General features: G+C 37.3%; 1 gene segment (V, D, J or C); it reads right to left on the bottom strand.

Annotated features, from left to right (window-relative positions):
- The window catches only part of LOC112908571 (T-cell receptor gamma chain C region 5/10-13-like), a 40308-nt gene that overhangs the window by 6192 nt on the left and 18600 nt on the right, over positions 1 to 15516 (bottom strand). The window contains 3 exon segments of the C gene segment in view: positions 4951 to 5076; positions 6621 to 6947; positions 15441 to 15487. Coding sequence covers positions 4951 to 5076; positions 6621 to 6947; positions 15441 to 15487 — 500 coding nt within the window.

Below are 15516 nucleotides of genomic sequence, written 5' to 3' on the forward strand. Positions count from 1 at the left end.
TGTTTGGCTAAAACACCTAATCAGCAGGCAGTAAACCATGACCTGTAGGATCCTTTTAACTGTAATCTAAGAACATTTCCATAACCTGTTGATGACAGTCTTGAGCTGCAGATATTGGAGACTTATACCAGCTGGTCAGACTAGCAGGCAGCACAAAGGATCAGCAGAAGGTTATACACTGAGACAATTCCAAGAGATTGGCAAGATTTTCCTAAAGGCCATTTGATTTACCTAGTGAAGGAGGAGCCTTGGTCACTGGAGGTCACAGAAAGTGGGCCTCAAGGGGGAAACCCATTTTTGACAATGTTTTTGCCAGAGTGAATGTATCATTCTCATAGCAGATAAAGGCTTTAAACCATCCAGAAAATATATAAATATTTTTGTGACAAGGGCACAGTGACAATGCACACTAAGTGGCAGTGGAACGAATTCCAGCTGCAGGTGTCCAAAGGGTCCAGAATGATGAGCCATACAGTCTCTGGAGGCAAAAATATTTTTTACAGAATTATGGACTTGACACACTAAACATTGATGGTAAACTGTTTTTGTACTATTACAGAAGTTTTCCCACTGATTTCCTCTTATATTTTGAGTCATTTAAAATATCCAAAGGAGGGCAAAGGAATGATTAAAAAGAAAAAAAACTGAGAGAAATTAGTTTTGCCACGGAGCCTGGAAAAACCAAAGTGGCTGCACTGGTTTTCCCTCAGCCTTGACTCTTTGTTTAAAACACTGCCATGTTTACCCGCCTTCATTTCTCTGATTCAGAAGCAGATTGGTGCCATGTTACAAGGTCATCAGGATAACCAACTACTAACAATGGGGGGGGGGTTCTTGTAGAACCAGAATGGATATTATCTGCACGTACCACACTTTTACAAATACAATATCTAGAAAACTTGGTGTGAAGTATTTTTTGACAATGCATTCCACGTAATCTGACATACCAGATGAGCCACAGTTTAACCAATCCAGTGAAATGCTCTAAGTCGAAGAGACTGAAGCAGACCAAAACTACAAAGAGAATAAAGAAACATAAAAAGTCCAAAAAAACCATTTATCCTTTTGGCAGGGAGAAAATAAAACTCCAATGCTGTACCAGCTTACTTTGGTTTAAAAATTCTTCATTCCTATCTTACTCAGCTCTGACCACACATGACATTCCTCCCCAAACATCCCCTTTGTACAAACCTCTGCAACTTTCTCCTTTACACGCACATTCTGTCCTGAGTTTACCATCTTCAGACAACCCACCTCCCTTTAGGACAAAAATCCCTTCACCCCTAAAAAAAAATATTTCCATTCCTCATACATTTTCTTTTGAAAAAATACACATCTTAGTTTCTTTGCTTTCCAGGTTGTTTCTTTTATTATTTTAGTAGTCTACATTACATATACTAGAATTCTTAACCCCTAGAAACCTTTATTTAAAGAAAGCTAGTCAATAAGCAGTTGTTAACAGTTTGTTAATTAGCATTCTTTAGATTGGCAAATTTATGAATATATTTCATAATTTCTAGAAATGTGTGCTTCTTCATAAAACAATCTTTCAGTAAAGCACCAAGCTTGACTATGAGTAGGTGCGAACTTATCTTCTGTTTCTATGCAACAAGGAAACAAAAGAAGATAAACCTGTGTTTAGTCACTAATATATTAGTATTTTATCTTGCTTGGAAATGATCTCGATATTGAATGAATATAATGAATGTATCTTAACACGGAAAACACAATGATTTTAAGTTCCTCAAAAAATTTGGGAGATTATTTAAAACTTTAGCTAAAATTGTGTATTTTTTATATCTCGTTATCTGAGATTACCTACAAAAACATCATAGACAAGGGGTGAGAAGGGTGAAATAGGTGATGGAGATTAAAGGGTGCACTTGTCCTGATGGGCACAGGTGATGTATCAAAGTGTTGAATCACCATATTGTGCACATGAAACTAATATAATGTGCTGTGTTAATTAATTGGAATTAAATAAAAAGCATAAAATATCTTATGAAACATCAAAGTCCATCATTCTCCCAAGTTTTTTCCTGTAACATTTTGTAATGGAGATCACATCTACTTACTTGATCTTTAGTAAACCAGGCACATGAAATTTCTGATTTTAGTACTGAGAAGGCAATACCAACATACCTATTATGCTTAAATCCACCAGAGAATATGTGCCCAGATCATGTAAAGTTGAAACACATTCAACTTAGTTTCTATCTTCCTGAGAGTTGTAGAATGCCTGATCCTCATAAGTGCTTATATTCAAACCAAGGAAATAGAGCTCTTTACAAATTATTTTTGGCAAAACATCTAGGGAGAAAAATATCTCACATCGACAATATATATTTATGGACACACAGACTGGTGCAAGGACTGACGACCACTAATATTTATGCAGACAATTTTAAGATTTGTATTTGTCTCAGGATTATCAAGGAGAATAGACTAGAGTGTAAGCACAAGAGCCCTTTAGCAGTTTATATTTTAAAAAGGCCAAAAAAAAAAAAAGGCCTGGTTCGTTTATTTCCCTCACTATCAAGCTTTTGTGTGCTGCATTTACGTTTTAAAGACATAATAAGATGTGTGACTTTAATGACAGAGAATGCATGTTCCTCCAAGAAGCACTTTGCTTTCCTAAAGCCAACCATTTATAAGCCCTTTTTCATAAATAGGAGAAGTTGGGGGATAGATAAAGCAATGGGAGAACTTTGAGTTGCCTCAAGAGCTGCCTTTCTACTTCTGGTAAGATTGGTCAAGCCAGTTGCTCTCAAATTCTCAGACTTGTATTTACATGGAATGACATCATGGATTGATCCATCTAACCAAGCACATGAGCTTCAATTTGTTTCCTTCCCTCTGGGGGCATAGTTTTAGTTTTAAGAATTTCTGACATATAGAGTAACTCCTTGTGTATTACCCGGGTCCCCAAGAGGGTGCAAAGGATACTACCCTCCAAATACTCAGAGTCTCTCACAGTGAGAGCCAAAGGAAGGAGCCAACAATCCGCCAAGTCGCAGGCAGGCAGAAAGTTAAGAGCAATTAGGCAAGATGACACAGGCAGGAAGGCAGGAATAACATCTGGGAGAGAAAAGATCACTAGCAATGGGTCTAGATTTAGAAAGGATGGGATAATGAGAAATTTTACTATCCCTGTGGACAAGGACTTTAGATAGAGATTCCACTAGTAATGTGGTTAAGATTTCCACTCTTCCCTCTCCTATACCAGCTTTTCTAGGATCCTTTGCACAGGATCCAGTATTTACCAGAATTCCACGTGGTTGTTTAAGAGAATAAAGTACATAGCAATTTGCCCCTCTGGACGGGGCTCATTTGGGGGCTCTCCTACAAAGGTAGATATGGAGGTGTCTGTAAAGCCATGAAATTGGCAGTCTTCTGTTTATGGCTGTGTAGTCTGTTCAGAGTGGAAAATCAATTCAGACTATAATGAGCGCTCAAAGGAGCCAAGAGGGGAGCAGAAGTTAGACCAGTTTTATACTCTTCTGTTTTAGGTACTTCCTCCAACGTTAATCTTTCTTTTTATTTTTATTTATTTATTTATTTATTTATTTATTTATTTATTTATTTATTATTTTTTAATTGGTGTTGAATTTGCCAACATGTAGCATAACACTCAGTGCTCATCCCGTCAAGTGCCCCCCTCAGTGCCCATCCCCCAATCACCCCCACCCCCCGCCACCTCTCCTTCCACCACCTCTTGTTCCTTTCCCAGAGTTAGGAGTCTCTCATGTTCTGTCTCCCTTTCTCATATTTACCACTCATTTTTCTCCTTTCCCCTTTATTCCCTTTCACTATTTTTCATATTCCCTAAATGAATGAGACTATATACTGTTTGTCCATTGTTAATCTTTCGTTAGCCTTTTGCAGTGAGTCTTTCAATGAAAGGACCTTGGAATTGTCAACATTTTACAGGATTCTGTTTAATTAGGGAACCCTTGCTTTTAAGTGCACATCTTAATGATCTTATCTAATTCACAAATTCCCCATTATGGACATATATTTCTAGGTTATTGTTGCCCTGAGGGCTCACACCAGTTTGGTGGGGCACTAGCCTCAAATGGAGTTAATCCACACTCCAGCCATATCTGGCTGCAAATGAGTGGTACCCCACTTTCCTGTCTGGTATTTTTGGGTCTCCAACCTGATTGTTACCAAGTTAATTCCTCAGGACACCAAAGAAGTTTTTAAGAGTTTGCATTTTGCTAGGTATCTTTAATCTGGGACTATAATTCTTAGATGAAAAATAAACAAGTATAACAGAAGTAGTGCACTTGACTCTTTAAGGATTCCATCAACTAAGACACTGGGATTCTTGATCAGAAAATTAACACCTAAAAGGGTTGTTTCCTGGAATTGGGGATTGTGTGTATTTTGCAGTGTAGCTCCTTGCACAGAGGTTTTCTTGAGGTTGATGAGTGATCTAGTACTGATCCATCCCATTTCCTGACAACCTGTACTATCAGTGGCATGTTCCTGAGGTAGTAAGTGCTCTAGCAGCCTCTAAATGCTTAACTCTTGCACGCCAATTTTTGTGTTTTTTCTACCTTTCCCTGTTAGCTGCAGCCTTTATCTACAGGAATGGTGACAATCAATTAGGTGCACATTAGTGTATGAGCTGTAAGAGATGTTTCTGAGTTCTGATACAAGAAGACTCCACGTGCACCACCAATTCTCCTGGAAACTTGCTGAGGTTTCTATCTTGGGCACTTAGTCTGAAAGGTTAGTTGCTTGTCTCTGGGCAGACCCTTCAGCTAGTTCAGTTGGACTCTGTGCAAATATGCAGCTCATTGGGGCTGAGAAGAGACATGCTAGTTTAACTTAACATGGGCATAACACTCTGGCAGCCTAAGCTGCCGTGCCCTGCCAAGCAAAACCAATTAGATTAGGAGGCAGAACACAAAGTGACTGGAGCTGAGAGCAGGAAGAACTCACCCACAGTGCTTGGGACAGGCCTGAAAGATCTTGAACTGGAAGGGTTCAAAGTTACCACCTCTGTGTTTTGCTTTGCCTCTGAATGCCCCGCGGGGTCCACATTGGATTCCATCCTTGCCAACAAATCTGTTAAGGATCAAAAATTCAACCAAGTAAATTTAAAGATTTAATGGCTCTATTAATTAATCAATTTAGGAAAGGACTACAGGGGAGCAAAAGTTTTTAACAATTGAGAGAGCCTGGGAAAAGGGGAATTCTTAGCAAGCAATCCGTTGTTTTATGCAAGGTTACTCTCCCAAGGGGAAGGGAATGGGTCAGTCAGGAAGCTTCCTGGGGCTGACCAGGAAATTCCCATGTTGATTAGTTAAAGGTTACTCTTCTTCTTGTGGTGGGAAGGTGAAATTGCCCTTAGGTTAGGTATTAAGTCCTGGTTTAGTAATTTGGGCCATAAGCCAAGTGTTGCCATTTTGGAATGTGGGGTGTTTTCAACACTCCAAGAACACAAACTCACTTCAGAAAGTTAGACTTGATATAGCAAAGCTCTTCACAGGTCTTGTTATGTGCTTGTTCCCCACTGCTTAGAATGATGTTAATCACAAGTAAAATCCAAAGTGATTCCTTCTTATGGTCTCTCTGGGGCCCTGGTCTGTGATGTCAAAGCCAGGACTTGACTTCCGAGTGTAGTGAGTTAGTAGATCACAGCAAGGCGGGGCACATTCAGCCATCTGCCCACACTGTCTAAATATGACCAGCGTCTCCCCCAGTGAGGCTTCTTTGGGACACCATGCTTGAATCACAAGTGACCCTGATTGATTTGGAAAAGTACATTCACTTGACTGTAGTGACCCTCCTTGAGACCATAGTTCATCCTGCATCCTTTCCAGTCTGGCACATACTAGAATTGAAATAAATGTTTGCTGAGCACTTTTACCAATAAGAATACATTCATCATGTAGAAAGGATGAATGTTTTTAGACCTTAGCATCACTCAGTCTTTACTTACTAAACTTCACCTTTATTCTTGTATATAAAATACAAATCTAAAAAACCCACGATCATACTAAAATTTCAGTAGTCAAATTATTATTCCTGGTTGAGCTGCAATCTGGCTCCAGCAAATGAAGAGCATTTTCTCTCCAACAACTCATTGTTGATGGGTGATACTTTGAATAGAGCAATAATTGTTCTTATTTCCTGATCAAGTAAAATCCTCAACAGTACACTCTGAGCATTTCTTGTGTACCAGGTAGCTAGGTGCTTTCACAGGTATTGTTTCATTTAATCCATGAAATGACTGCAAAAATAATCAGTTTTATTAATATTTTGGATGTTAAACTGAGGCTTGAAAGGCTAAGTGAATTTGTCATAAGCAGACTCCATGTTGAGTGCAGAGCCCAATACTGTGATCATTCTCAGTACCCTGAGTCATGACTTGAGCTGAATGAAGAGTCAGATGCTCAGTTTACTGAGTCTCCCAGGTGCCCCCCAAACCCATACTATTTGCAGTCTATGGGAGAAATAGCAGGACATTCATGCTACCATGAAAGGCAACAACATTAGAAAAAATTTTTTTAATTGTTTATTTTCATTAAAACTTAACAGAAAAGGTAGGGTTTTCTCTTTGAAATCCAGGGTTCTGGGAGCTTGTATTCATGTTTATATGCACATACCTTTGTTTATTGAAGGAAAATCAATCTCTTGATTAACCCTTTTTTTATTCCTCTCATCTTTGACAATGCATTGGTGTTCTTTATCCAATGATTCCTCAGTCACGATCACCCAGCTGAATTTCATGTATGTGTCCTTAGTCTTCACGGTGTTTCCCTGCTGGGATTGCAGAATTGTTTTGCTGTTCTTTTCTTTCCAATCTATCTTAAAAACATCAGGAATATTTTCCTCAAGATGACAAAGATATGTTCCAGCCTTATGGACTTTTATTTCAGCAATCGAAGGAAGAAAAATTGTGGGCTTGGGGGAAATTTCTTCAGGACTTTTATCTGTTGGAGACAATGGAATAACAAATAAAAGTTAAATAAAGAAACAGAAACATTTTATGGGTGGGAAATACCCAGCACATAGTAAATTAAAGGAAAAGTTGCAATAGGATTAGTAGGGTATCATGGCCTTTCATCCACAGTGGGTTTTGAGGTGCTTATTTCCAGTTTCCATGTGAAAAAAGGTTGTAGAAGTTATGTAACTTGCCCAAAGTCATAGCTATTAAGTGAAGGGTCCTGGATCAAAAAGTGGAATATTTTGACACAATACACAGTCACTTGTTTGAATGGGAATCTATCAAGTTTATCTTTAATTACAAATATGGATCTCATGTCCACTTGTGATACTGGAATTCTTCTCCTTGATTTCTGATTTTATAGAACATCTCATTATCACAATTATACCACTGCAGGACTTTGTAGAAGGCAATGTGTAATGTTGCACCTCCAAATTACTTACGATGACTTAAATTTAGAAACAAATGGCAATATTTCCAAAACTCCTATTTAAAAAATTTAAATGTTCAGAAATGTTCCTACAGTACCTTAATCAAGAAATACACTGGTCAGAGTTTTGTCTTGCTTTAGGAAATGTTAATTAAAAGTACATTTTATGTTGGAATTTTATTTGAAGTTGAAGCATAATTAAGATGACACCATATTATGAGTCTTAGCATCCCTCCTCAAAGTTGAATCTGCCCGACAAGCCTGCTAAACTTGCTATGGTATCCTTCCATTTTCTTACATTTCACCTGCTGAATAAATTTATATAGAATGGCGTAATGTTACCAGTTATGGTCAGAGTTTCTTGCAGACATAATGTCAAATTATATAGTGAAACATCGTGGTTTTCGAGGGCATGTCTCTTGAAGTCTGGATTATTCCTTGGTTATATTAATGAATCATATCATAAATAGTAGGACCCATTCCAATTTGAGTTCCCACTGAAACACAAGTGCTTTACTGATTTCTTTCTTTCAACTAGTATGGAATTAGAATAATAATTTCATGGGTAACATCCTAAGAAAAGAACTGAATTCCTCCTTTGAGAAGAAAGGGTAAAAAATTCTTCAGAAATTTTGCCTGTCTCCAATGCTCCTGATTTTTATACTAAATTGGTAAGCAAACGATGATGACTTTTTTACTTATGCTCTAATTACTTATCAGGCCATAATGTGCTTGTTTTAATTGTGTACATCTTGCCTGTCGTACAAATAGTATTTTACTGATCAAAATAATAAGACACTGTATCGTTCCCCAACCATATACTTTGTTTTCAATTTAAAAGCATATTATATAAAGCAAAATTTATTTCTCAAAGTACATGGTAGTCACATAATTTTTGCCTCTAGTCAATACATTAAAGAATCTAGCTAAAAAGTTGGTTTTTCATAGGAACATTTCGAATCTAGCTAAAAAGTTGGTTTTTCATAGGAACATTTCTGATTCATCATAGTAAAGAACTTGAAAATCAAATGATGAACTTGGAGGGGCGCCTGAGTGGCTCAGTGGTTGAAATTCTGCCTTCGGCTCAGGTCGAGATCCTGGGGTCTGGGATCGAGTCCCCCATCGAGTGCCAGGTGGGGAGCCTGCTTCTCACTCTGCCTCTCTCTGTGTGTCTCTCATAAATAAATACATAAAATCTTTTAAAAAACGAAAAACAAATGATGAATTTGGAAAATTAAGACATTATGCTGAGCTCCTGTCACCTTTTCTTGCTAGATTCCTAAAGTTTCATTCTTTTCAGGATAGAAGGTATCTTGAATCTTCCATAACTTTCTCAACATGATAGTTAACTAAGCATTAAATATATTCTTGATTATAAATGGTTAGTGCCTATATTTTATGTAATTATTTTACATGGTTTTTCTTTTAGCATTCTTTTAAAAAAAGATTTTATTTATTTCTTTTAAAGAGAAAGAGTGTGTGCTGGATTGAGGGGCAGAGTGAGAGGGAGAGAGAGAATCTGAAGCAGACTCCACACTCAGTCTTGGAGCCCAACACCATGGTCAGGTCTCAATCCCACAACCCTGAGATCATAACTAGATATTTAACAGAATGAGATACCCAAGTGCCACTCAACATTCTTTATTAAACTTATTAAGAGTGTTTTCTATGGCCACAATAATTTCATTGATGTATAAAATAGACACCAGTTTTAAAAATAAATCTTTCTAATACATTTATATATATTCATAATCAAAAATTTTTCAGGTAAATTGCCTTAATGGTATATATATGATGAACACAAGGCAGTAGGAATTCTATATAAATTAACCAAATGCAATCACATTTTAATTACGTATGGCATTAATACCTATTGATATTGTATTCATTAAATTAATATTGCATATCAATATTGATTCAAAATTCCTCTATTTTATTCCTCTCTTATTTCTTTTATTAAATAAATAATTACAAGTATCTCATATGTGATTATGAATTACAAATTTTTTTAAGATTTTTTTATTTATTTATTAGAGATACAGAGAGAGAGAGAGAGACAGAGAGAGAGAGAGAAGCAGGCTCCATGCTGGGAGCCTGACATGGGACTTGATCCCAGGTCTCCAGGATCACACCCTGGGCTGAAGATGTCAGCGCTAAACCGCTGGGCCACAGGGGCTGCCCATGAATTACAAATTAATGACATTTCCATGTATATTTAAAAGTACTAAGTATCACTAACTATATTCCTATGTATTTTCCTTTTTTATGATTTTATTTATTTATTTAAGAGTCCATGCTATCTTCTCATTATCATTCCAATTTTAGTATATCTGCTGCCAAAACAAACATTTCCTAATTTTTCTGAATAAAATTTAAAATTTTAATTGTTTATCTACTAAATACCAGTATGAAGGCCAAGCTTGTTGGTGTTAGACATATCATGTAAGATAAAATATTAAGATTTAAGTACATACAACAACAAAATACAACCTCCCCCCCATTTTAATTTTATTTTTGCCAAGTATGGGAAAAGTCCATTACAGAAATACCTCTAAATTTAAGTGTTTTGTATATTAATGGAGAGTCAGGTAACTTTTCACTGGAATGGTGAGAAGTAGAGCTAAATCCCCTGGAGAATTTCAGCTTTGTCAATGTGATTGGCTACTAACCACTCTCCCATCTGGATACAATTCTCCCTTTAGGTTTTAAATGGGGCAAGATCTATGCGGCACTTATTGTGCTTTAGACAACATGCCAAGTACCTTACTCACAACCTCTCACTGAATTTTCATAACCCTGCTCATACATCCTGTTATCTCATCTTGTGTATTATAAAACTGAGGCCAGAGAATAATCACCCAAGTTCACATCAGCAGCAAGTGGTGGAGTCAGAGCTCCAGATAGCCTGACTCCAAAACCCACGCTCTCTGAAAACCCCCTTTCACCATTAGAAAAGGAAGTGAGTCAAATCACACAGTTTATGTCATGAGCAAATTCATTCTTGGGACAAACACTTTCAAGACAACTACATATGTTGTACATGACCACTTTAAGCAAGTCTACATGGACACGAAGTCAGATCCTATTACATATTTGCACACTGCTGTCTATGCTGACCTTTACTGGAGGGATTGATATTAAAATATCTCCTAAGATTTCTACATCTAGACGTGTTATGAAAATGAGAGATTAAATTAACATTATCATTAGTATTAGAAATTTAATTGTGATGATTGTATCCTCCAACAACATTTTAATCTCCTGGGACCGAATCTTCTTTTACTGATGAGACTGCAGTATTTAGGGATAGCAATTGGACCTATGTCAATCAGACATCAAGATTCATTCCTTCATTTGCACCCCACGTTGCTCTACTATATCTAGAATTCTCTGAACCATCATCACTGAAAATGTGCCCTATGCACACCAGTTATTAGTAAGTCACTTGTCTTATTTTATCCAATGCCTTTCTAGTGTTAAGGAAATGAAGAGGAATATAAATACAGCAAAGCCTAGTAATGTGGGGTCAGTTCATGGAACTGCTTTCACCTCTGTTGTCCAATGCAAATGGCATTTTTTTCCTACCAAGAGCACAATCTATGAGCATTCCAAGCTCTCATCAGAAATTTCTACCTCAAACTGACTTCCTTCTAGCTCATGTCCATAGCTTGGCTTCAAACTCCTACAGTGGTCCTTCGTGGTGGAATGAAAAGATCAATGTCTCGTTGCCTGGTCTTCTAGGCCTCCTATTGTCATGTTAGATCACTAGATTGCCACCTGCCTGACAAGATTGGTTGAAGGTCACTATCTATGAATGACATTATATGTCCTGGTGCCTATGATAATGATGCAGTGGCAGTGTGAAATGCATTTGTTTAAAGACCTTTTCATCCACTTTACAAATTGGATGTGGAAGGCAATGCCCACTGTTTCACTTCATGTTCCTCTTAAAGGACTCATGCATTGAAGTCTTTTTCTCATTTTATGATGAGAAAAATGTAACATATTTGAAAATTTGGTGTGTGTCACTAAATAAGTTAATAAAAGGTATGTACTCCACTACATTTTTCCTTTGAACATAGAATTTTACCCTATGTTTCTTGCTGGACAATCACAGGCCTTTTTTCTTCCACTTTCCTTAGTGATTTTTTGTCTTCTACTTATTTGTATTTCCTGACCTATCTGTACTTTCACATTTTATTTTAGCTCTTCTCAAATAGATTTTGGAAATAGGCGGTATAAATGGATGAGAAATATGTTGTCCATTAGAACTTGTTTCTTTTCCTGCCCCTGATCTTAATAGGTCTACCTTGAAGGTGACATGGAAAATGGCAGAAGATATTTGCAAATACCACTCTGCTATATAGACACAAAACATTCAGAATTCAAATATGCTGAAATGCCAGAGCATAAGGTAAAGCTTTCATTGTCAGAATTATGTGTCATAAAACAGAGGTTACCTTATATTTCATTTTGAGAAAATTCTCATTTTAAAAGAGACAATACTCTAATACTAATACTCTACTCGACTAATACTCTACTTAGACAAGCAATAGACTTAGACAATATATCAACCTGAAATACAGTCCATTAAAGCTAGTTTAGACATAGTGCTGGTAAAAAAACAACAAAGAAGTTTAACATGGATTGGTAAATATTACTTGGAACTGAAGTCTCTATACTTTGTGCTTATATTGTACATATATAGAATGCCAGTATAAATGAAAAAAATGCTTTTATTTTGGAAGTGGATGTTTCTTTCAATAAAATATCCAGTGGTATCATCATAAAGGTATCTCCAAACAGACACTCAGATCCTAAGATGACTTAGAAATTTACTCTAAAATATACATTTTAGGGGATCCCTGTGTGGCTCAGCAGTTTAGTGCCTGCCTTCGGCCCGGGGCGTGATCCTGGAGACCCGGGATCGAGTTCCACATCAGGCTCCCTGCATGGAGTCTGCTTCTCCCTTCTGTGTCTCGGCCATTCTCTCTCTCTCTCTCTCTCTCTCTCTCTCTCTCTGTGTGTGTGTGTGTGTGTGTGTCATGAATAAATAAAATCTTAAAAATAAAATAAAATGTATATTTTAGATGCCTATGAAGAGTGTGAATAATATTTTTAATGAAATATGAGGGCAAAAAAGCAGTATTTCTAAAGTGATATTTGTAGTAGTATAATTTTGGTTTTGTAGGTGTAAAATATTAAAAGTGAGTATTATAAGGAAAGGGAGAAGAAATGTGTGGGAAATATCAGAAAGGGAGACAGAACATAAAGACTCCTAACTCTGGGAAACGAACTAGGGGTGGTGGAAGAGGAGGAGGGTGGGGGGTGGGGGTGAATGGGTGACAGGCACTGAGGGGGGCACTTGACGGGATGAGCACTGGGTGTTATTCTGTATGTTGGTAAATTGAACACCAATAAAAAATAAATTTATTGGGATCCCTGGGTGGCGCAGCGGTTTGACGCCTGCCTTTGGCCCAGGGCGCGATCCTGGAGACCCGGGATCGAGTCCCACGTCGGGCTCCCAGTGCATGGAGCCTGCTTCTCCCTCTGCCTGTGTCTCTGCCTCTCTCTCTATCTCTCTGTGACTATCATAAATAAATAAATAAATAAATTAAAAAAAAATTAAAAAAAATAAATTTATTTAAAAAAATAAAGTGATTCTGATAACAGGAAAAAAAGTGAGTATTTGAGGGGCACCTGTGTGGCTCAGTAGGTTAAGCATTTTCCTTGGGCTCATGTCATGATCCCAGAGTCCAGGGATGGTGCCCAGTGCATTGGGATCCCTGCTCAGCAGGGACTCTGCTTCTCCCTCTGCTCCTCCCCACAGCTTATGCATAGACTCTCTCTCTCTCTCTCTTTCTCTCTCTCTTTCTCAAATAAATAAAAAATAAAACTTTTTAAAATAACATGAGTGTTTGACTTTATATATATATATATATATATATATATATGTATATATGTAATTGTATATATTCAACTATAAAACTTCTCCCTATTTACATTCAGACATTTCCACTGAAAAGTGAGAGATCAACTTAAGTTGAGGCTAAAAATATATAAGGTAATACTTACTACATCTACTCATTTTTAGAAACATATAACAATGAGTCATAGAAATAGAAATTATTCTGCAAATACTGACCAATTGTTCTAAAGTGATCTGTAGATGAGATCATAATTAATATATTTTCCTGTATTCTTGATTGAAAAACAACTCCATTGTGTGATAATTGGAATTTGTAGAACTGACTTCTTTACTGAAAGGCCATGTACCAACCTATGCAGTAGCTATTTCCATATTTAATTTCATTTATCTCCACAACATCCACTGGAAATGGTTGTTACCCTGACAGAATGAATGGATGGAAATATAACAAATGTTAACAGAATAAGTGTCAGTTTACATTTTTAATACTTTATTTTTTCTTTTTTCAAATTATCCTCTAACAGGCATTTTTATTTTTATACCTTTAAGAAAGCAATAACCAATATAATAAAAATTTATTTGCTGAATGATGATTATACAGAAAGGGATAGATCCAAAATCACAGTCTGCATTTCTCTCTGCACCACACCTAAAATTTTTTTCAACCTTGTGAACCTGTGTCACCATTATTTAATTAGATTGTTAGAATTCTTTTTATTATTTATTTATTTATTTATTTATTTATTTATTTATTTATTTATGTATTCATGACAGACACAGAGAGAAAGAGGCAGAGACACAGGCAGTGGGAGAAGCAGGCTCCATGCAGGGAACCTGACATGAGACTTGATCCTGGGACTCCAGGATCACACCCTGAGCCAAAGGCAGGTGCTTAGCCGCTGAGCCACCCAGGTATCCCAGACCGTTAGAATTTATATTGCAGTCAGTTGGAAAAAAGAGGATCAGAAAGATGCTTTTCAACTTATGAATTCATGTGTGCCTATGATCATAACCACTAAAATCATCAAAATAAATAATTTCTTTCACTTTTCTATTGTTTCACTGTGGGAGAGCAGGACCTCAGCTGGTAAAAGATACAATAAGAACAGGGACGCACATACATGGGAACAGCATTATGTGTGTGGGAAAAACCAATTATTCCTGCCATTGGTCAGTACTGAACAACAATGATGGTGGATAGATAGCCAGGCCTGCTGGGGTCAGTTCTCTCATCCCCCACTGCTCTCTAGTTAATGCTCCTCAGAGACCTGTCCAGATAGTCACGTCCACAGTTCTCTGCTGCCCTTCCCATGATTGGTTTCTTGAGTTGTTTCTCCTTCCTTCTTTCCACATACTTAAAATCTATGGTAATAAAATCAATAGCCAGTCAGGACTGGGGACTTCCTCTCAGTACCTTCCTTCACTTCTTGGCAGTGGCTGCCTGTGTAACCCTTCAGGCCTCCCTTTGTTCCAAAATATTGGACTTTGAGTAATCATTTCATCTCTCACCAGAACACGCCACATAATATTTCACCAGCCTTGTGAAAATTCTTTGAAAGCATTTGTTTGAATAGATCCTATCAGGTAGAAACAGCCCAGTGAAATATTATCCCTCATCCTGGCAAAATTTCATCCCTAAGGCTAATGAGGATGAACAAATTTACTGGACTGAATTTGGAAAAAACAAACCCAGCTTATGACACTCTTGGAGATGTTTGTGCAGTTAAATATATCGATGCCTTATACGAATCTGCTATAGACAAAATGGCAAGTTTATCATTTTTTGGCTTATTTTTTTCATTAGTTATTTTTGGAATCAAATAAATAAGACACACAAATTTTCATACAAATCTTTCAAGGCAGACATTGCTATCGGACCTAAAATTTCCACCTCTTAGTGGACCCCCCCTTGCTCTAGCTACTTAGCTCCCTGTTAATACCCTCCAAGCTAGCTCAGTCAGCAACTACCCCTAGGATTAAGGCAGAGTCAACCACCTCTCCAAGCATCTCGCTGCTACTGATGACCAAACTGGGACCAAATCCTAGAATTCAGAGCCAGCACCAACACCTAGTATCCTTCCCCTCCCTATCTCATACTGAAGGATTTCTAAAAATTTTACCTGTAACCCTGAGCGTTGTGCCGGGACCAAACACTTTGTTCCTCCAACTATTCCAGGAACACTGTCTGAAAAGCTT

This window comes from Vulpes vulpes, chromosome 5 (assembly GCF_048418805.1).
Source record: "Vulpes vulpes isolate BD-2025 chromosome 5, VulVul3, whole genome shotgun sequence".
Classification (NCBI taxonomy): Eukaryota; Metazoa; Chordata; class Mammalia; order Carnivora; family Canidae; genus Vulpes; species Vulpes vulpes.